Source organism: Sebastes umbrosus, chromosome 3, assembly GCF_015220745.1.
Source record: "Sebastes umbrosus isolate fSebUmb1 chromosome 3, fSebUmb1.pri, whole genome shotgun sequence".
NCBI classification, from domain to species: domain Eukaryota; kingdom Metazoa; phylum Chordata; class Actinopteri; order Perciformes; family Sebastidae; genus Sebastes; species Sebastes umbrosus.
In genome coordinates this window covers 33,973,701-33,994,811 of record NC_051271.1, presented here as the reverse complement: position 1 = coordinate 33,994,811, position 21,111 = coordinate 33,973,701, and the positions used below count along the sequence as shown (strand labels likewise).

Below are 21,111 nucleotides of genomic sequence, written 5' to 3'. Positions count from 1 at the left end.
GATATATTATAGGAGATATATATATATATATATATATATCTCCTACAGTTTAATATATGATATATATATATATATATATATATATTATATATTAAACTGTAAACTGTCATGATGGCTGCGAACGCTAGCTTCCCTTTTGTGACTTAAAACATGCACGTTAAAATCAGCTCGCGTTAAAAGAATGTTTAAACTCTCATTATTCCATTTTTTTTTGTTGCAAGCTAGTAGTACACAGCTCTATGCATATAATTTTACATTTTTGACAGATCAATAATCAGTGTGTAGACACTGATATATATATATATATATATATACATATATATATATATATATTAATTTTTGAAAAAAAGCCTTTACAGAGTTAGAAACTGGGGGCGTGGACTTTGAAAGACATGGGAGTTTATCAGGCAGGAAGGTACAATTGAAAAGACACTCGTGCGTTCCAATACCCATCCTACCATACTATTTATTTATTTAGGATGTCCCAATACATAGCAATGGAGAACAGAACCTGCCAAAAATAAATGAATACATATATAAATAATAAATAAATGTCATTAAATGTGGCAAGAATAATATTGAAAATAAATGTACTTGTTAACTGATCAAATGTTACATAAATTGATATTTCTGTTTTAATTTGCTTCTTTATTTATTTATATTTATATTAATTCCTGTATTTATTTACCCTTCTGTTTAATTTTCCCTTTTATTTATTTATTTATGTATTTATTTTATATTTATTTTTAAATGTATGTATTTATTCATTATTTTTATATATTTATTTATTTATGCATGATTTTCCTTTTGCATTTCACCCCTTATTAATTTCCCCAAACTAATTTAATTCTTTATTCTTTTTTTAATACATTTCTTTACACATTTCTTTTTACATTTCAGTATGCAAATGCATACTACTATGCCAAAAATACTAGGAAGTCCTACTACATCCATATTTTGCACTATGTGAGCCAGGATGCTTTTCTGGGTATTCTGACCCACAGTCCTCTGCACAGCGGATATATGAGCAAGAGGATCAAAATTCAAGGCATAATGTTATGATGAAGTAGTATGTCCCAATTGTATGCATACTACATGCAACCATATGTACTTTGTAAGGGCAGCTGCAGTATGTACTGAAAGTAAAAAGAAAAAGTATGCGATTTGGAACATAGCCACATTGTATAGTTATGGTACATGGGATGTATTTTTCTGCTAAAATGTATGACATCATGTCTGACTTATGTACACTGAAATGACTACTAGCAGTTCATTTGTTTATCGAAAAATAATTTAAAAAAAATGTTCACAAAAAAAATAACAGGGATATTTTGGAATTTATCTTATAATTGTTATTGCCATCATTAATGTTGATATTATTTATTTTTAAATTAAAATTGTATTTTTTATTTTTTTTATCCTTTTTTTTGCACCAGCAGTAGGTGAGGTTTGGGTGATTTGGAGGCTGGGGGCTGAACAATTCAAAAATATGGAGGGCCAATCTTTATTTGTATGTTGACACATTGGAGTTGCATTATTTATTATTATCAGAGCCATGCATGCATGGTGCAAGCCCACAATAGCTCTGGGGCAGTGTATGTTATGCAACCACAGTTTACTGTCTCTTCCCATGCAACCACATGGGACTGTAATCCACCTGAAAACAGCGTGAGGGATGTCTGATCCTCCACAGTACAGTCAACATGTTTTCATCTCATTACACAGCATGCCACAGAAAAGAAACTGCTCAATCTACAAACTCTAAATACAAGCATTATATATTTCTTTATTTAATAAATACATTTTGTTTTATAATGTCACTGTAAATCCATAACATCACAACATTGATACTTAAATGGAGGACGGAACCTGCCAAAATACTACTACTGCTACTACTAATAATAATAATAATGATAATAATAATAATAATGATAATAATAATATATGATACTATAATAATAATAATAATAATAATAATAATAATAAATGACTCGATAAATACATTTTGCAAAAATAATATTAAAAATAAATGTAGCCATTAATTAATCAATGAAATGTGACATACATTGTTATTCTGTTTTTTTAAATGCAAAAATAAATGAATAAATAGAAAAATAAATGTAAATTTTTTTTTTTTTTTTAATTGATAAAAATAAAATACAAAAATTAATAAAATCATTTATCGCGTCATTTATTTATTTACTCATTTATTTTGGCAGGTTAAGTCCTCCATACCCCTTGTGCTTCACCACAGCAAAACACGGAGTACATAGTTGTTCCGGTTCGCCTGCAGAGGGCGCGCTAGTGCCCTATTAATCTCCTCCGAAAGGAGGTGTCCTCTCTGCAATCAGCATTGGACAGCAGCTGTGTTGAATGCTCCTCCTCAATCACCTTTAAAACCTGCAGCAAACACCCAGAGACACACATTCATCTAGCTGCTGCTGATAACCTGTGAACATGTTCTGCAGACGAGCATTGCAGAGAGTCGGGCCGCTGGCACGGAGGGCTTTCCAACCAACATCCAGAAATGGTGAGTTATAGTTGAATAAAAAACGTGTCAGTTTAGTGACTTGTGAGTTGAGTTTACACGATTTTGTCGTCAAAATGAATGAAAGTGGAGTAAAGACCGCTGTCTGGTGCGTCTACCCGCTGGACTAGATTCAGATGAACGAGCTTATTGGAAGCTTTTCTCAATGACTGCCTATTCCTTTAGCAAAACTGCCTAACGCGTGCAAATGCAGTGACTTTTTTTTTTTTAAGTTAATTTCTGCAGTAGCTTTAAATCGTTGCATTTTGTATGATAAGTGTGTAAAAGTCCCATAAAGAGGCTCATTGTGAGGGTTTTCATTGTGCGGAGCAGCAGTGAGGAGGAGGTGTGTCCTGCTTTGGGAACACACCGTTCTAGCTGCACACTGGTTATGAAAGAGCATCACACACGACAAAAACAACTCTGTTTGATTTAAAGGCTTTATAAACAAGTAGTTTTCGAGTGCAATCGATTTTTTTAATACAAGTATTCAAGTTTCTAGCGTGTAGTCTAGTATTTGCAAAGAAATATTGATTTACGAGCGATTCTTTGTCCTGGTCACACGTTGTCCTACGACTTCCAGAGAGCTGGACCACATGGAGATCAGCTACATGTGTGTCAGCACTCCTGAGCAGCTATATTTAAAAAAAAAAAAAAAAAAAAAAACTAATACATTTAGGCCTACACAATATTTAAGATTAACAGCCAATAATTGTTCACATCTGTTACACCCAAATCAGCATTTATTTTGCTGATGAATTTGTATTTTAAACCTCAACTCTGCATTGAAAGTGAAGGGGGATTTAGATGACTTGGATTTTTAGGCCTGTTCATGCATCCTAGGCCAAATCATCCTTGACTTTGACTTTGGGATCTGAGCATGTGGAATTCAGCCTGAGGTCAAACTGCTCCTTTAATTTCCTGTTTTGAAACATGGTGCAGACAAAATGAATAATACCTGCAAGAATATCCCAGTGGTAGCTGTGAAGCTTTCTCTGCATTCTGTAAAAAAAGAAAAAAAAAGTGCATGTGTGACCTCAGGCCTGACCCTGGTTGTCCTGCAGGTCTGCAGGACAGTAGCAGGAGAGCACACCCACACATGTCATCATAGCAGCCATCTTGCCTGTTGTTGCCTGACATGCGTGTGTCCATTTCTACAGGCTTGAACCTCACCGCAGGGATTAACTGATTACCTGTATAAATAACCCGTACTTGGCCTTGTCCCCGCATAGCGCTGCTGTGTCATGGGTATTAGAGGAGGATGGACAACTTACTGCTATACGGGTTCAGCATCCACAACAGTACAATGTCCAGCGCTGTTTTTAATGTGTTCAGAGTTTTATTAATTTATCACTTGTGATTTAGTGGTACTGCATTGAATATTTAGCTTGAGCCAGCAGCTAGTTAGCTTAGCTTAGCATAAAGACTGGAAACGGGGGGCAAACGGTAGCAAAATCTCCAGCTGCCGTCTGACTTCCGTTGCTCCTAAAGTAGTGTTGTTATGGTAAAGATGGCCTCTGAGCGAGGCGAACGGTGTTACCACGGTTTTGCACTTGGCGACTCACATTACCGCAGTCTTGGAAAGGGAGGAGCGAGCAGAGGGCTACTCAGTTGGTTGCAATTTGCAACCACACCACTAGATGCCGCCAAATCCAACACACTGTCCCTTTTAAACAAATGAGAAAACATTTAGTGATCTTTAATGGAGCTGGTAGGGTGATTTTTTTTTGTTACAGTTCGACATATCCAGGCTAGATAGTTTGTTGCCTTTCTAGTAACTGTAACTTTGTAAGTCATGGATATTCAATGTTATACAGAAATACTTTTTTGTGAACACATTGACATATCACCTTAACTTGATATGATGAACTTGTTAGCAAATGCGTGCTTATTTACACATTCAGCATTTACAGAGCCACATTGGCATTCATATTTCTGACCACTTGATGAATTAAGTTCAATATTCACTCTTCATGCTCTGTTTTTGGTCTCAACCAACTCCTGATGCAAATATTCACCTCTTTAGCTGCTGAATGCTCCACTTGATTCACAAATAAATTTGTGCTGAGCAGGTCGTGTACAGTGGGCTTTTAGAGCCTTGTCATTAAAACAAACATTGAAACAAAACAATGAAGTTGCGTTGTGGTAGGCTATTGCACCACATTGTGTGACTGTAGGGGGTGCTGTTGCATGGATGTGGTTATTGCTATTAATGTTGTTCAATCTTTAAACCGATGCTTCTGTTGACCTGTAACTGAAAATAAAAAATAAATTGCTGCGTTTAGTAATTATCAGGTACTTGGTATTTCTCTCGCATTTATTTAAAGACAGAATAACACCAACAAATCTGTCAGCGGTCAGCAGAAGTACAACAGACTGTTACAAATTTTGACCCTACGGTGCCTGGAAATAAACAATATGCAGCATCTATATATTGTCAGGTACTTGGCCTTTCACCGGTTTAAAAAAGCAAATAATGTTAACAACAATCACTTGTACAAAGTAACATTTACGCAGCTGCGCCCCCTACAGTCACACTTTAGGATGGTCACGACTCCTTTCACATTGTTTTCACACCGTAATCCTGTTCTAGACATTATTGAAGGGAACATTTTACTAATTATTGCTCTTAGAAATATGCAATTAGGAGATCTTGACCTTTGCTACTGATGCAACACCAACTCCTGTGTACTCCACGTCTTTATATAGTTGTAAGTTGAAAAGTCACAGGGTGAGTTATGCGTTGCCTGAACACACATGAAACATGGGAAGGACGTAAAGGGGCGGGGTTGGCTGTACATTGTGTTCTTTCACGTCTTCAGATGGCCTACTTGGGTTGCCGGGTAAACTACATGTACACACAGGGGGTGTGGGTCATGCTAAAGATAAACGTATGTACTGTGTGCATGTGTACACTCTGGAGGGGGGGGGGGGGTTTGTGTGAGAGAGCTCTAGGTAGGAAGAGATTAGGCTGAGGCAGTGTTTGGGATGCAGGGTGGTTTTATTTACGGCCTCCTCTGCATGCACCACTGGCAATCCTTTAAACACTAGCAAATCTTTTCAGTGTGCACGGGCTGCAGCCAGCCACAGCCACAAAAAATGGTATATTAAGATGCATTTGACAGATCCTAAGTAACCGACATGTGTGTTGAGGAACTAATTCATACCAATTCAAGCCCACTAGATACATTTATTTGTAGAGTTTGTTTTTTCAGATCGTGAAGCAGGAAGTGTTTCAGTGTTATTGGGGGATTTAATTTAAGGGACAATTTGGTGTTTAGCTTGGCCGCTGCTAAATCTTTCCATCTCCTCTGCTGCAAATGACCATGGCTGTATTGTGTAACTGGATTAAGGGATGGAGACATGTTGACGCTATCGGAGTGCACTAGTCTTTGTGCCAAGTACTTGTGATGGGACAGTTTCCTGAGTAAAACACCCACAAATTATCAAATTTATCGTACCTTCCCTCTGATTTTTGTATGTTATTGATGCTCAGTTTGGATCTCATGACGCAAAAGGCAAATGCCCTGCATATGTTCAATCAGCAGTTGGATTGAAGGTGCACAAGACTCCATCCTAGTCCAAAATTACAGTTGATTTCAGTTAATGTAAACCTCCCTGCTGAAGGTCAGCTAGCTGTCGATCAACTTTCCAAACTAACCCTGTAACTCTGCCCTTGTGTGTCTCTCAGCAGCTCCAGTGCGACACATGGCCTTCGGGATCCCTGGAGGCTCCAGCAACATGGCGTACTTTGTTCTCTGTGGAGGAGGCCTCACTGCTGCAGTCGTCTATGTGAGTATCTGTTGCTCCACTCCAGGTTCACCCGACCTGCAACTCTGCATTACTTATTTATTTACTTATTTACTTATTTTTGTCCTTGGGATATTTCTTAAAGTGGTATTCCACTCAAAATCTGTCCTCTCAGTGTCTGTGGTGAGAATAACTGAAAGACTTTGGATGGAATTGGATTACTTGAATGCTCCGGAAGACTTGGCCCTCTCCTTATTCCACACAGTAAATTACATGAAAAAGTGAGCATGTTTTTCTCAAGGAACTTAATAGATTTAGTCAGAATGCAAAATTTATGTTAAGTACACTTTCTATGTTAAGAAAAAAGTTGTTAAAGTGTCAGGGTACGGGCTTAAGGACATCCCGTCGTCCTGGGGCTGAAATAAATGTGATCGGGGAGGATGAAAATTAATTTTTGGACTCGATTTGAAAGAAAAATAACCGTTAGAATGACCGGCGGTGAAAATTATAATTGTGTAGCGCACATTTCTTATTAAACCTCCTTGGCAACATAAACAAATGCGCACACTCTGTCAGTGCCCCTGATCCTTAACTTAGTTGTATCGTTAACATTCAAATCAAAACAAAAGGGCAAATTATAAATGACAAACCAATAAAATTACTTTTTAAAATGGAAAAACAATGTTTTGGATAAATTTATGAACAAAAATAAACATTACTTTTGATGTTCGACTATAATAAAGGTCACGAAGGGTGAAAAGTTAGTTGAGAGAGCCCTGCTTATACTGCCACTCTACTGCCATGTATTGATAATTGACTTATAAATGTAGGAGGGCATCATCCACAAGAAGGTGAGATATGTGAATCCATATTGTGCAATGATTGACCTCCACTTGTGATTCCAAACCATTAAGATCAGCACCGGCTACTTGTGATCATCCAATCTGTAGTTATACAGTGCGATGTCTTGGCTGGTGTAAACTGGGAGCCACTTAAACATGATTCCTCAGGACAGACTGGACTGTGTGTGGCAGACATCACCACAGCTCAGACACTGAAGGACATACATACAAGGTCCTTTGTGCTTTCTCCAGACAATAGCCGTCAGGCTCTTGTGCAAAGCGCAAGTTTACATCGGCTGTGTTTGTCCATGTCGGACAAAATGTCAGTGTAAGCTGGCATTTTGTAATACTGTTAACCATTTTGTACTGTTATCATTTGATGTGTGCTGGAATGTAATAAGTGCATATCTGCCCTCCTTTCTTTCAGGCCTACAAGACAGTCAATGGTGATACTGAGCGCTATGAGGACAGACTCGCCAGCATGGACTCCACAGCGAAAGGTCAGTTGCTGACACACACAAAAAATGATTTCCAAATAATACTACAGAAAGTCCAAAAATAACACCCATTTCTTGTAAATTTCATAATTTAAAATTCAGACTTTCATATCTACAGCAAATTCCTTGATTACAGATGAGACAGTCTACTGTCATGCTAGTGCCTTTTTATTGAGGTGTTTTTGAGCTAATTGTTAACCTCAGCATGCTCACAATGACCAGACACACTTGCTGATGTTGAGCAGGTATCTATACCATGTTCACTATCTCAGTTTAGTATGTTGGCATGCTAACTCTTGCTAATTGGCACTTAAGTAGCCGACATTAGTTTTGCAGGTATTTGGTCATAAATCAAATTATTGTGCAAATGTTTGACCTGATGTATAATCAAAAGGATTATTTTTGATATGTCTGTCTGGACCATAGTGGTGGACCAACATTGCCATCTTAAAGCCACGCTGCTAGCGTGGTAAAAAATCAAGATAAAGACTCATAAATTGTCCAGCTTTTTGTTACCCATTTATTTATTTTTTGACAAAGCTAGCTAGCGTAAAATATCAAATGTCATTGAAAGCTAAATGACCAGGATTTTCCTAAAAAAACAATATAGACTACAATCTCTCTCAATCACTTATGACCCACTAGAAGTGTGCAGTGGTGGGGTCTGTATCTGTAGAGACTCCTGGATTCTCTTTTTTTGCTGTGTTCGAGACCTTTCTGGGCATCAACATAGTAAGCAGGTGGCAGGTTGTAATCACGCATCCAAGAGGAAGCTATGAAAATGGCGGACACTGGGCCGAAAAAACGCAAATATATCTTGGCAAAACGCCAAGCAGACAAAGCTCGTTCTAAAACGAGAGTAGTGAGCACCCTAAACCTAACCGTGTTCAGGAGGCGTGTGCTTCAGGTTTCGTTTAGCCGGTGGGAGGAATGTGGAAAGTTGTGTTCCTACTCATTGTGCCTTTAAGGGGCCATGAGTGTGTGTGTGGTCCAGACTGAAATCTCTCGGATAGATTGCCATGATGATGATTTTGTACAAAGAGGTGAACCAACTCTGACATTGTCATCCCTAAAGCCATGCTGCTAGCATGGCTAAAAATCTAATTAAGAACTTGTCTGACTTTCTGTATCCAGGTTGTTTTTTTTGACAAATCTAGCTAACCTAAAAATACCAAACATTAAATTAGCTGTTTGATCAATTCTAAACAAGAATATTTCAGAGTTTTGTTGATGCATTTCATGAAAGATTAATAGTACTATAGCCCACAGAAGAAAGTGGGTTTCACATTTTCCAAGATCACTCAATCTTTTATCTTTTAATATTTTTGAATCAGCCAGATTTTAATTGAGTAACTACCTTTTGGCTTTTAGAGAAATATAATGTGATGTTGATTTAGGGCCTTGATTTTGCTCAATGTACATACGTACTGATGAGTTGAATAACTGGACTGTTCTGAGAAATGGAAAGGGGGGAGGGGAAAGCAGAAGATCTTGCTGTATTTCCTAGTTGGTTCTGGCTTCACCACCCAAATATCAAACATGGTAGAATGATCACTCTCAATAGCTTTATCTTGCCTGTCTGTTTCGATTTCTGTCTGCAAATTATTTGTCTATTCAGCCAGTATGAGCCCGGAGAGATTGTGGCTCCGCGCCCAGAGCGGCTAACTAGCCTGTAATGGGGATGAGCAGCGGCTGCCCCTGGTTCAGTTGTGTACATGGAGCCTGGAAGTGTTGTTTTTGGTCCCGGGGGTATAAAGCTCTGCTCACTACAGCGCTGGAGAGTGCTCTGCTCTGGCTTTAAACAGGCCAGTGATCACGTTATGTAATCGGGCAAAAAACGTCCTGGAAACTAGGTTGCAGAAACATCTTGACGCACGTCGTGATAGTGGTTAAAGTGATTGTGATCGAGGATCATATTGTCCTGACACATTTAATCAGAGTACACATCACTGAGAATCATTACAGTGCAATTTAGTGTGCTGATCTGCACAGTCTTGTTTGTCTGCTGAATTCTCAACTCTAGTATCTTATATTACGTCACATGTCTGTGTTGAACCAATATAAAAAAATAAAATATTTAATCACGATTGTCCACAGTTAACTGCAAATTAATTGCAATTTTTTTTTTAGCTGTTCAAAATGTACCTTAAAGAGAGATTTTTCAAGTATTTAATAGTCTTATCAACATGGGAGTGGGCAAATATGCTTGCTTTATGCAAATGTATGGAAATATTTCTTATTGGAAAAAAAATTAACACAAAACAATGACAAATATTGTCCATAAACCCTCACAGGTACTGCATTTAGCATAAACAATATATGTTCACATCACAACGTGGCAAATTGCAGCCCAACAGGCAACAACAGCTGTCAGTGTGCTGACTTGACTATGACTTGCCCCAAACTGCATGTGATTATCATAAAGTGGGCATGTCTGTAAAGGGGAGACTCGTGGGTACCCTTAAAGCTAGCAACATTTAGTATGCACACTCGACACAAGATTATATAAACATCATAGCAGATCCACTGTGGTTTCATTATCAAGTTCTTGTTTCACTATTTCAACTATTCAGTTATAAATCATTTGGTTACACTAACTGGGAGATGATGTTAGAAAGTATTAAATATAAGCTGTTGGTTCTTATAGGCTGACACTCTGGAACATTTTTATTTCATAGAGGTGTGCCCTTTTATAAAATAGTGTTTATTTCTGTGGGTGGTGTTTTGTTATTGATGAACTTGTCAGTATTATTGTTGCTGGAAAGGCCAAAAGTTCTATTCATAGCAATCTGTATGGGCACTGATCCAGGTCCTTGGTATTGATGCTCTTAATCAGCAGTAGATTTTTTTTTTTCAGATACCAGAACTGATGGTTGTAGGTGGGATGGTAACATTCTTTACTGTGAGGGGTAAACATGATAAATCAATGAGAATGATAGAAATACCAAACTTTTCCACGCATGATCTTGTCTCCCCCGTTGATAATGAGTGTTCAGGGTTGTGTACTGTACTGATGTGCATTCCTTTCAGATGTCCATTAGCATTTTTAAAAGCTTATTTGCCAACTTTATTTTGTAAATGCATATTCAGTAAAGGAACATTTAAACTACATGATCTGTAAAACTGCACCTTAGCTCGACTTCTAGCTTGGAATTTGTGCTGGGGTCATTCAACTTTGACAAAAAAACGCACTCCCTATTGAATGATTGCAATCGTCTAATCGGTACCCAAAGTAAATACTACATGCCGTTTTCCACCTCTACTGTTTAAGGATCGGTATGAACTAAAATTGTACATTGCATTACTACATAAACTGTAGATATTAAGAACAACATCTTCAGTGAGGTCAGAAGTTATATATCTGTCCTGAGGATGACATGCTAGGATTAAGGATTATCCTTCCCTTTACTTGCATTATGCTGCTTTACGTTTTTAGACCTTAAAGACCGTCTTGACCTTCAACCCTATAGTTGTTGACAGGAGTTGTATACTTCAGATCTGACCTTTTTGGCTGGACCGCAGAGCCCTATAAACGCAAAAGTCTGTCACTGAGTGGTTCTGTAACAATTCAGCCACAAAACACACTGACCATACACGGTCCAGCCATATACTGTTTTAACCGATTCTTGTCACAAAGGTCTTAAAGCTGAAGTAGGCAAGATTGGAGCAATTATGATATAAAAAAAATAAGTTATTTTTATAAAACGGCCACTATATCCTGATATTAGCATGAGACGGGTAGTCTAAAAAAAAAAATCATGTGCCTTTGTGTGCTCCTAATGGTATCTGCAGGATTCTTGTCCGGAGACGAGAGGTAAACAAAGATGATCTGAAGTCTGCCGTCCAGCCTCCCTCTGAGTCAATCACTCACAAACTCCGACCAAACTTTCAAACTAGGCATCGCTGATCAAGATCTGAAGGGGTTTATTTTACAACAATAACCCGCCAGCTGTATGTTATCCTGGGTATTACACGGCTACTTACTTCAATCAATTTGACACAAAAATGGTCTTCCAGAGTCTGACATCAGAACTGCGTCCATGGCAACTGTCTGTTATACATAGCAAAGATATATATATATATATATATATATATATATATATATATATATAAAAATAACAGACTGGCTATAAAGAAATAACAGACCATCGAACGCTGTGATTGACAAATCAGAATCGAGTATTCAACAAAGCCGTGTAATACATATGCATATTGCACTGGCTGTTCTTTCAAATTAGTTTGGTTTAATTTTTCCTGATGCACATAGCAATTGATGAAAAGAAACAAGTCATGAAAGGTTGGTATTTATTTGTTTCTGCTCCCAATCTCTTAATCTGCAGCACCAGAAGTAGCAGCTCCTGCAGCTGAACCTGCCCCAGCTGAGGAGGCAGCGCCCGCTCCAGTTGAGGAGGCAGCGCCCGCTCCAGTTGAGGAGGCAGCCCCGGCCCCAGAGGTCGTCGCCGAGGTCGTCGCAGAGGTCGTCGCCGAGTCTGTCCCTGCTCCTGCAGAACCAGTAGCAGAGACCGCTGCCGAACCCGTCGTCGAGGCCGTCGCTGAAGTAGCAGCCGCAGTTGTCTCTGAGGTGGTTGTTGCCGAGCCAGCAGCCACAGAAGAAGCCGCTCCAGCTGTAGCGGTGGAGGCAGTTCCTGAAGCCGCTCCTGAAGCTGCACCCGTCAGCGTGGAAGTTGCCGCCACAGAAGAGGCCCCCGCGGCAGAGAGCGCTGGTACGGCAGCAGTAGATGAAGCCCCTCCCGCTCCCCCCGCTGAGGCAGAGACTGGCTCTGCAGCCCCCGAGGCTGAGGCCGCTGCCCCTGCTGCAGAGTTGGCTGCATAAAGCTGTGACGGTGCAGTAGTTGCCCAGAAAGTAGGGCTTGGGAGTTAGTCGTGCCGTGTCCACCTCTCTGGCCCCGGGATGAAAAAAGGACTCATGAACCCCTATTTGTCTTCCGGTTGGTTAATAAATACCAGTTAGAGGTTCATCAGTCCAGTTTTCGGGTACTTTCCTTCCCTTACCTCACCCCAACCTTCAGACCCAAACCAGAACATTTGGCATTTAGGCTGTCTGTTTAGATTCAGTTTGGAAAATTCAAGTTTCTATAGGAATTTTTTTATAACCAGAGCAAATCCAAATTATGGTTTGGCTACTGTACAGTCGATAGAGGAGTGTCGAACTAGGTGATTATAAGGGATGGAACGGAGTTGATGACTAATGTTCTGTGAAATGTTGTTCCAAGTGCCCTTAAAACATGACAAATTTGCCTCTCTTTTCCTTATCTAAAGATGTCCGCACGGTGAATGAATGTAGCCCATTTGATAAGTTGTCTTGTCTCGCTCCAACATCTTTTGCACTTGGGTCGTCTTCTGCTCAGCGAATGCTTACTTCCAGCTATATCCCACGAATCTTTGCTCTGGTTAGGATTATCATGCAAACGGGACAGAGATGGAACACATTCAGTTTGACCAAATACCAGTTAGCTCTTCTTTTCCTTGCTGCAGCGCTTGCCTAGTTTTCTCGATAGTCTTCGCACATCTCCTCTTATCGTAATGACCATATTCTCTTTTTCTTTTTTTTTCTCTCGCACGTTCAAATACTTTTTACCAGCCATGTACAAGGTTTTTTTTTTTGGTTTTTTTCAGTGTTAAAGTTACTTCTCCTGTCTCTTTAATGTGAAATCTTTCAGGGAACACTACAGAAAATTCATTCACCTGTCTTTGCGTATGTTGTCTTTATGATTGCAACAGTTAAGATTTCAAAGAATAAAACATCACTGGATGAGAAGGAAGTGTCTCAATATTGCATTTTTCTTTTTTTTTTTTAAAGTGCTATATGGTTCTGTGGTCAATGTATGATTGAAATTATAATATTTTTTTTTTTGGGGGGGGCGGGGGGTTTGCATCAATCAAAAGTTCTGTAAGTTGTAAATTAACTGGTTAAGAATCTTATTTGTCCAGTGCTAATTTGTGGCCTAGAATCTAGTCTGCGATGTCTTCCCTGCTTGTTGCTTTGATTGTAGAGGGTCATAGGTGTAGAAACACCCACTTCTTGTAGAAATGCTTCATTTCCTGAGGAATCCCTGTGCCATGTTCATGCTCCTGTGCCTTCAAGATGAAGACTGAAAGACAACAAGCTAAAGAAATCCTGTCTTCTCCAGGGTATTTATTTTAAAGATGATGAGCAAATAACTGTTGTCAGATGGATGTGGCAGGTCCAGCTCAACAGGTCGAGGGAGAAAAAAAACAAAACTGCGAGCACTCGACCATATGGATGCAGCTTTAACAGTAAAACAGTATCACTAAAAATTCTTTCAGATCTGTATTTGCCTTTTTATGAATCTTAATTGCAACAAGTGCAGTTTAAAGCACTCACAAAGTGGTTAAGACTAATCCTAGATTACAATGCTTGTTTTAGGGTGTCTGGTGGCTCACCACCAGGATGACAGATGGACTCATGGGGTGGCAATTCAGGGATGTTTATCTTAGTAACAACTTTAAATGCTTTTTTTTTTTTTTTCCTCTTTCTTTTTGTCACGGCTGTTGGCGTTGAATACTGACACTTTTAGCACCGACCCTTTAGCGTTGGAAAGAGACGCACCGAGCTTTCCATTAACTACAATGTAAACCCATCTGTGTCAATATTAAAAGCTCAGGGAAAGTGCTGTGCTGACCTGGTTTAAAGAGTGAAAGAGGAGGGATCCAACAAACAAGGCTTTCATCCAGGAGACCGCTGTTTGGATCCTGTGCGTCATGTTACAATCAACTGTTCGTTCGTGTCTCGTATTCACAACGTTCGGTGTCATTTTTACTGTACAAACGTAGTAGTTTTAAACCCAATGTTGTTTTTTCCTAAACCTAACTATAGAGGTTTTATTGCCTGAACCTAAGCAAGTGTTTTTGTTTAACCCTCAACATTAAGAACGTGTTTACTGCGACCAAAAAAAAGACGCCGAGGGTCTGACATGTCAGTATATGACGAGTAGGGATGAGAACGCGTTGCAGCAGCACATACATGTCATGCAACTAAATTCCAAATTATTTGAACGTCGTGTGGGAAACGTCTTTATAAAAATGTCCATAATATAGGGTCTGCTAAAAAACAACACTTATCCCTTGTGCCTCACTTTAGAGGACACAAATGTCAAAACTGCCATAAAATTATAATTTTCCACTTTCACTGAGTTAAATCTTTTACCATCTTCAGTCCTACCAACTACCAAATATTCAGAATTTGATCCCTTAAAATGCCAGTCTGTTTACATAATGCCACTGTTATGACCTCAAAAAATGTGTTTATTTTGTCCATATAAGCGTATGAGTGTCTGTATTTTGGTTACACAGTTTATTATAGACTTCTTATAGGAGCTGAGGTTGAACTTCCAAAATATGGAGAAAAAAAAGGCCAAATGGACGCCATATGCATTAACAGTCAATCTCGAAAATGTATTAATTCATTTTATATTTATTATTTTTATTAATAATTAAAAAGTCCAAATTGTCCCTAGTGAGGCACAAGACTTAAAGGTTTTGTATTAAAATTTAATGCTATCAAATCAATTGTCTCCAATAAGAGTGATGAGTGCTCACCATACAGGTGTGTAAGCTACACTCTATATAAGAAGCTAACTGCTTTTTCAAGTGCCATGTTCTACACTATTTCTAAAAAGGTTACACCAGCAAAGGGAGCATGAACTGGGCAGCTAGTCTCCTGTAGAGTATTCCCTGACCCTGAGGTGACTGTAGACCATGCAGTGATAGACACCCGCTCAAGGTAAGTGGAACCCACACAAAGCACTGTATACACCAGGATAAGTGCTGCACATACTTTTTGTTCAGTCTACATGAGGTGTAATCCTAATTTGACATGATTGCTGCAACAAATGATTATTTCCATTATTGGTTAATCTGGCAATTACTTTTTGAACAATTCTTAAGAGCAACAAATGTCCATCACAAGTTTCCAGAGCCCAAAGTCTTCAAATGTCTTGTTTTTTCTGACCAAGAGTCCAAAACCCAAAGATAGTCCATTTCCAATTATTTAAAAGAACATTTTTTAGCGTTTCGGGGGATCTATTAGCAGAAATGGAATATAACATTCAGAACTGTTTTCATAGTGTATAATCACCTGAAACTAGGAATCATGTTTTCGTTAGCTTAGAATGAGTATATATGTAAATATTAAAGACATTTTACTGCAAATGACGTTAATTTATACTCAAATATTAAGAGCTGTTGTAATGTGTAAACTTCTGTTCTATATTGTATTTAAAATCGTTCTCAGTCACTACTTCCTGTCCCCCCTCTGTCCTTCAGAGTCTGTGCCTGATCTGCTCATAGCTGTGAAGATGTTGTCCGGCTCTCCAGTTGAGATTGCGGCAGCGTCTGTTGGTGAGATGAGTCTGGTGAGAGCTGTCCAGCAAATAGAGGATGATGTCAAAGGTTTGGACTTCACTCTGGAGGTGGCAGAACCAGAAGTCCTGGAAGCAGCCACAGAGGTGGTAGCTAAAGAAGAGGCGTCTGTTGTAGTGAACGAGGAGGAGCTGAAGTCTGCCGAGGTTGGTGCTGATGCAGAAGATGATGCAGAAGCTCCAGCTGCTGAAGAGCTGATTAAAGAGGAGACATCTGCTCCTGTAGGAGCAGCAGAGGAGGAGGAGGAAGTGGCAGCTGCATCTCCGTCGGAGGAACCTACAACTTCAGCCCCAACAGAGGAGGAGGTGGGTGAGGCTGAAGCTGAAGATCAGGCTGCGGTCCCTGGAGCCGTCTCCTCTTCAGAGGCCTCACCTGAACACGCTGCTCCCGCCGAGGAAGCTGCACCAGCTGAGGAGGCCACCACCGCTGCTGAAGCTGCTCCTGGTGAGGTGACACCTGCGGCCGAGACATCAGCGGAGGAGGCGGCAGCAGCTTCAGAGGAGACAGTTGAAGCTGTGGCAACAACACACGGTGAAGGTGCAGCAGTTGTGGACACGACTCAGCTGGCAGCAGCCTCTTCTGGGTCAGACCTGGAGGTCCTTTCGGCTGCTGAACCAGAATCTGCATCAGAGGCTCCAGTGCATGAGGCCAAGCACTGCCACTCCTGCCACTCTGCTCCATCAGCAGCAGAGGAGGTGGCACCATCTGCTGCTTTGGGCAGGCAGCTGGCCTGTGGGGGCGTTGTGGATATAATGCATGAGGTCAAGGAGGCAGAGTCACTGGTGGAAGGACAAAGTAAGAACACACTGTATGAATTGCCAGTCAAAAGATTTTGAACACCCCATACCTACGTTAGTATTATCTATAATGCTGCATAATAGTTACACTGGTTGCTCTGTTGTTTTGTTAAATATAAAGTAAGATAAATAGTTGTAGAATAAGGCCCTCTCCACTCCCCCCAAAGCTAAAATATGATAAATCACACATAAAGTATCACCTTGTATCCACCTGTCAGACAATACATATATTATCCTTATATAATTGACTAAGGTAAGTATGGTAAGGTGAGGAAAAGGCTGCCAAAAAGACAAAATAGTCTGACATCACAAATCATTGTGTGGGCACAGCTCACAGCTGGCGGGGTGACCGCGTGAGGTGTACACTATGTTGTCTCTCATCCCGTCAGCTAAAGCTTTATTCTTTCTCACCGCGGACAGCCAGCAGCTTCTGCACACACATCCACACACGTATCTCTCTGCTTTCAAAAGGAAGAAGGAGGCAGGGTCACATGTCATCAACGCGTCATCAGATACACTGCGCATGTGTTATACCCTGTGGTTTTAATGCTCAGGCTGATCAGAATCCGGATCACCACCGAATCTAATGGATTGTTCATTGTGCCACACCTCACCCCTCCAAACGATTTCATTCAAATCCATAGCGAACTTTTGGAGTAATCCTGCTAACAGACAAACAAACCAACAAACCAACGCCGGTGAAAGCATAACCTCCTTCCTAGGCCAAAGGCCTTGGCGGAGGTAATAATCACTTAATTCCATTTAGGTGTGCCAGTGTCAGGGTTCTGGTAATGTACATACTGGCTCACTGACATGACTTAATGATACACCTGAATGGAAGTGAGCCATCATTAACGTTGTTAGTTCCACCGATGCTTTTCCTGCTTTGAGAAACTGCAACTGCAGTAAAAGTAGACATGGATTCATGTGTTTGAATATATAACAAACATTATAACTTTAAAAAGCATCTAAAATGTAATAACAGTGTTAACCTGGGGGGAACCGGAGGGTGGGTGCTTTGCTTCTGCAACAGTGACGTCGGTCGGGACAGCGTTGTCAACTTTAATAGGCCTTTCACACAGAATACAGCACCACTGCTCTCTGAAACCTATTATTTCCAATGTGTTGCATGCTTTTCGATGCGCAAAGCAAAGCGCGAGCGCAGCGGAGCACAATCGGTGCACTGCGCCCAAAGTTTAAAAAGGCCTTTCACATAGAACGCAGATTGCACTGCGCTCACCGCTGGGCTCAGCACATATCACAGTGCGCTGCGCTCAAAGTTCAACCAGTTTGCTCGGCGTAGCGAAAAGCTGTTGTTGCGCCACGCAAGCCATTGGAAATAATTGGTTTCAAAGTGAAGTGGTGCCGTGGCCACGTTCGGTGTGAAAGGCCCAAAAACTGGTTGAACTTTGGGCGCAGCATCAGTGGCGAGCTCAGCACAAACCGGGTTCTGTATGAAAGGCCTTTTATGGGCATAGCAAAAAGCCGCCCTTTATTGGGCCTTTCACACAGAATGCAGTTTGCGCTGTGCAACGGCACCTCTGCAGCCTGAAACCAATTATTTACCATGGCTTGCGTGGCGCAACAAAGGCTTGTCACTGCACCGAGCAAACTAGCGCAGCGGAGTGCGAAGAGTTTGCGAAGCAGCTTGAACTTTGGGCTCAATGTACTGTGACATCTTTATATTAAAGGGCTTTTCAATTGGAAAGCTCTCAGATCCTAAGAACTCTTAATTAGTGGTTTATGAAGACCACCTCATCAATCCCAATTAGAAACATATAGACTGAGCATGCATCCTATGTGAAAATGTAAACTATGTCTACATGTTTGTTCTGCTACTTTGAGTCTTAAAATTATGTTAAAAAAATAAAAACTGTCAGCACACAGAGGTGCACTTTAAAAAGGCCTTTTGAGTGCTGCTAGATTTCTAGATTCAAATAAATCTTAATTGTTGAGCATCACATTAACATGACACAATGTGGCTGAATTCACCGATGTTCAATTTTACCATTAAAATAACCGATATAATCTGAGTCTTCCTGTATTTGGCTCTGACCGCATGTATTTCTGCCTATATCCACAGAGCCAATGGTGTCTATCGGGACTGTAAAAAGCTGCTCAGTGATGTAATAGTACAGTTAAGAAGGTAAAGCAGCACAGCTATAAGCACAGCTGTCTGTGTAGAGCTAGAGACAGTAGAATGGACATCTTCAGGATATAGGTATTAATCTCAGATAGCCACATTTTAGATGCTCAGTTTATGAGGCCAGTGTGACTCATATACACTATTACTACACTTTGCTTTGCACTCTATTTAAATCCTGCTGCCCATGTCCATTCTACTTATTTACACTCTAGGATATGTATGTTGCAAAATGACATCACGTACACTTAACTTGTGCATTTCTACCGTACAAACTGGTGCTGTGCTTGTTTGTTTCAGCCACAGAGACCATGGTGGTGGTGACAACCCAGTCATGACATGACAGACAGTGTGCCTTCCACAACACTTGCTTCTCTGTCAATCAAGCCAGGATGACCGGACGAAAACAACACGAGGAGAACCAGCCACTGTTTTAACCAGTGTCCTTTTTTGAAATATTATCAGAGGTGTTTTTTAAAAAATGTTACCCATCTGTTTCTGATTAATCTTTATTAGCATTTGTGAAATGATTCCCATGTTGTCTCTTGTCCTCTAGGTGCCACTGTTGCAAAGCTTTTCATGACCAGTTGTATGGAACACAAGTTTATTTTGTAGTTGCTTCTGTTGTACAGTAGTAGGCGGAGGAAAAGGTTTGTTGTTCATGTGATGTTGTGATAGACTGATTTTCATAGATATTGCCTAATCACTCTAACAAAATCTACAAACCAAGACTGTACAAAGAGTTTTAAGTGGGGGATTGGTACAGATGTTGGTGCAGACGTTAAATGTTTTAAGCCCATTACACTTTTATTGTGTTGCTAATTTGAAAACTATGCATTCCTAGAAGGAAAACTGACAAAAAATACCAGTAGAAAATATTGCTTTTCAAAGCTGATTTCAACTGATATCAATAGTAAATCCATATTTTGGTGCATATCTATTTTCTGTGATATTGTTGTCAATTTTTTTTTACCTTCTGCAACAAAAGATTGATACATTATATACAGAATCAAACTAATATAAATTGATTTTGTACCTTTTCACTTGGACAATTATATTCAACAGTAACATTCCTCCAATTCTCTAAGAGTTGTAGATATATTTGTAGGTGCACTTCATAAATTATCATATATTATATATATATCATATCAACCTATTAAATAGTATATATACCAATTTTTATTTGTATTTATTTGTCTCTGTTGTCATGATAACGTGCTCACATAGACCCTTTAAATAAAGTGACGTATAAACCATTTAATTGGCTGTGCATACAATGATTTGTGTGTTAATCTGTGTTATTAATCAACATGGATTTGCACTATGCTATAGGGGATAAGATAAGATAAGATAAGATATTGCTTTATTAGTCCCACAGTTGGGAAATTTGCAGTGCGAAGCAACAAAGGGGATAGTGCAAAAAACAAGATGCATCAGCTAACACAGTAAAACAAAGAGCTAAACAAAGTGTAACAAAATATGAACCATTTAAATAGAAGGAAGTATAAAAAAGGAACAGTATATACAGTATTGACAATAAACAGACTGTTAACAAAATTGCACAAGTGGAAAATGATATTGCACAGTGAGAATTAAATTAAATTTCACCTGAAAATATTGCACAGTATGAATTACACCTGAGTAGTAATAATGATAATGATATTGCACAGTCATTATACAGTATAGTGCAGTTATTGTCAGTTTTTGGTGTGTAAGTGTAAGTGGTCTACTGGGAGCGGTGCTGGTTGTGGAGTCTGACAGCTGTCAGTGAACTAACCACTTGGTGGAGACAGATATCTATTATCTAATCATTTGTCTAAGCTTATGGATATCATTATTATTATTATTATTATTATTATTATATCTTCAGGAGTTTTGGGAATAACTTGTAACCATCGTGACCATCATAAAATAAATTCCTAATAAAATGTCACATTATTGATCCTTTATAGAAAGCTTTATTGTCATTGTATTAAATACAACGAGATTCACAGTTGCCACTTCTGGTCAGTGCTTTAAAACAATACTCGACAAGACTAAACGAGGCAGATAAAACATATAACAGGTAAAAACACACACAGTTATAAAGCAAATAAAACAGGTAAAGTAGATGTAATAAATAAATATAAACAGAAGTGTTACACTAGAAGTT

At 39.5% G+C, this 21,111-nt stretch overlaps 1 protein-coding gene across 2 annotated transcripts; it reads left to right on the top strand.

Annotated features, from left to right (window-relative positions):
* Positions 1-2,351: 2,351 nt before the first annotated feature.
* LOC119484582 (skin secretory protein xP2-like) lies at positions 2,352-13,410 on the top strand. Of its 2 annotated transcripts, none has more exons than XM_037763480.1 (4): positions 2,352-2,530; positions 6,222-6,319; positions 7,547-7,619; positions 11,957-13,410. In XM_037763480.1, exons 1-4 carry the CDS (start codon positions 2,458-2,460, stop codon positions 12,448-12,450), a joined length of 738 nt encoding a protein of 245 aa, XP_037619408.1. In that variant the 5' UTR covers positions 2,352-2,457; the 3' UTR covers positions 12,451-13,410. The 2 variants fall into 2 exon arrangements, with proteins under 2 accessions (XP_037619408.1, XP_037619407.1); XM_037763479.1 differs by having other exon boundaries at positions 2,355-2,530; positions 6,219-6,319.
* The last annotated feature ends 7,701 nt before the right edge of the window (positions 13,411-21,111 follow it).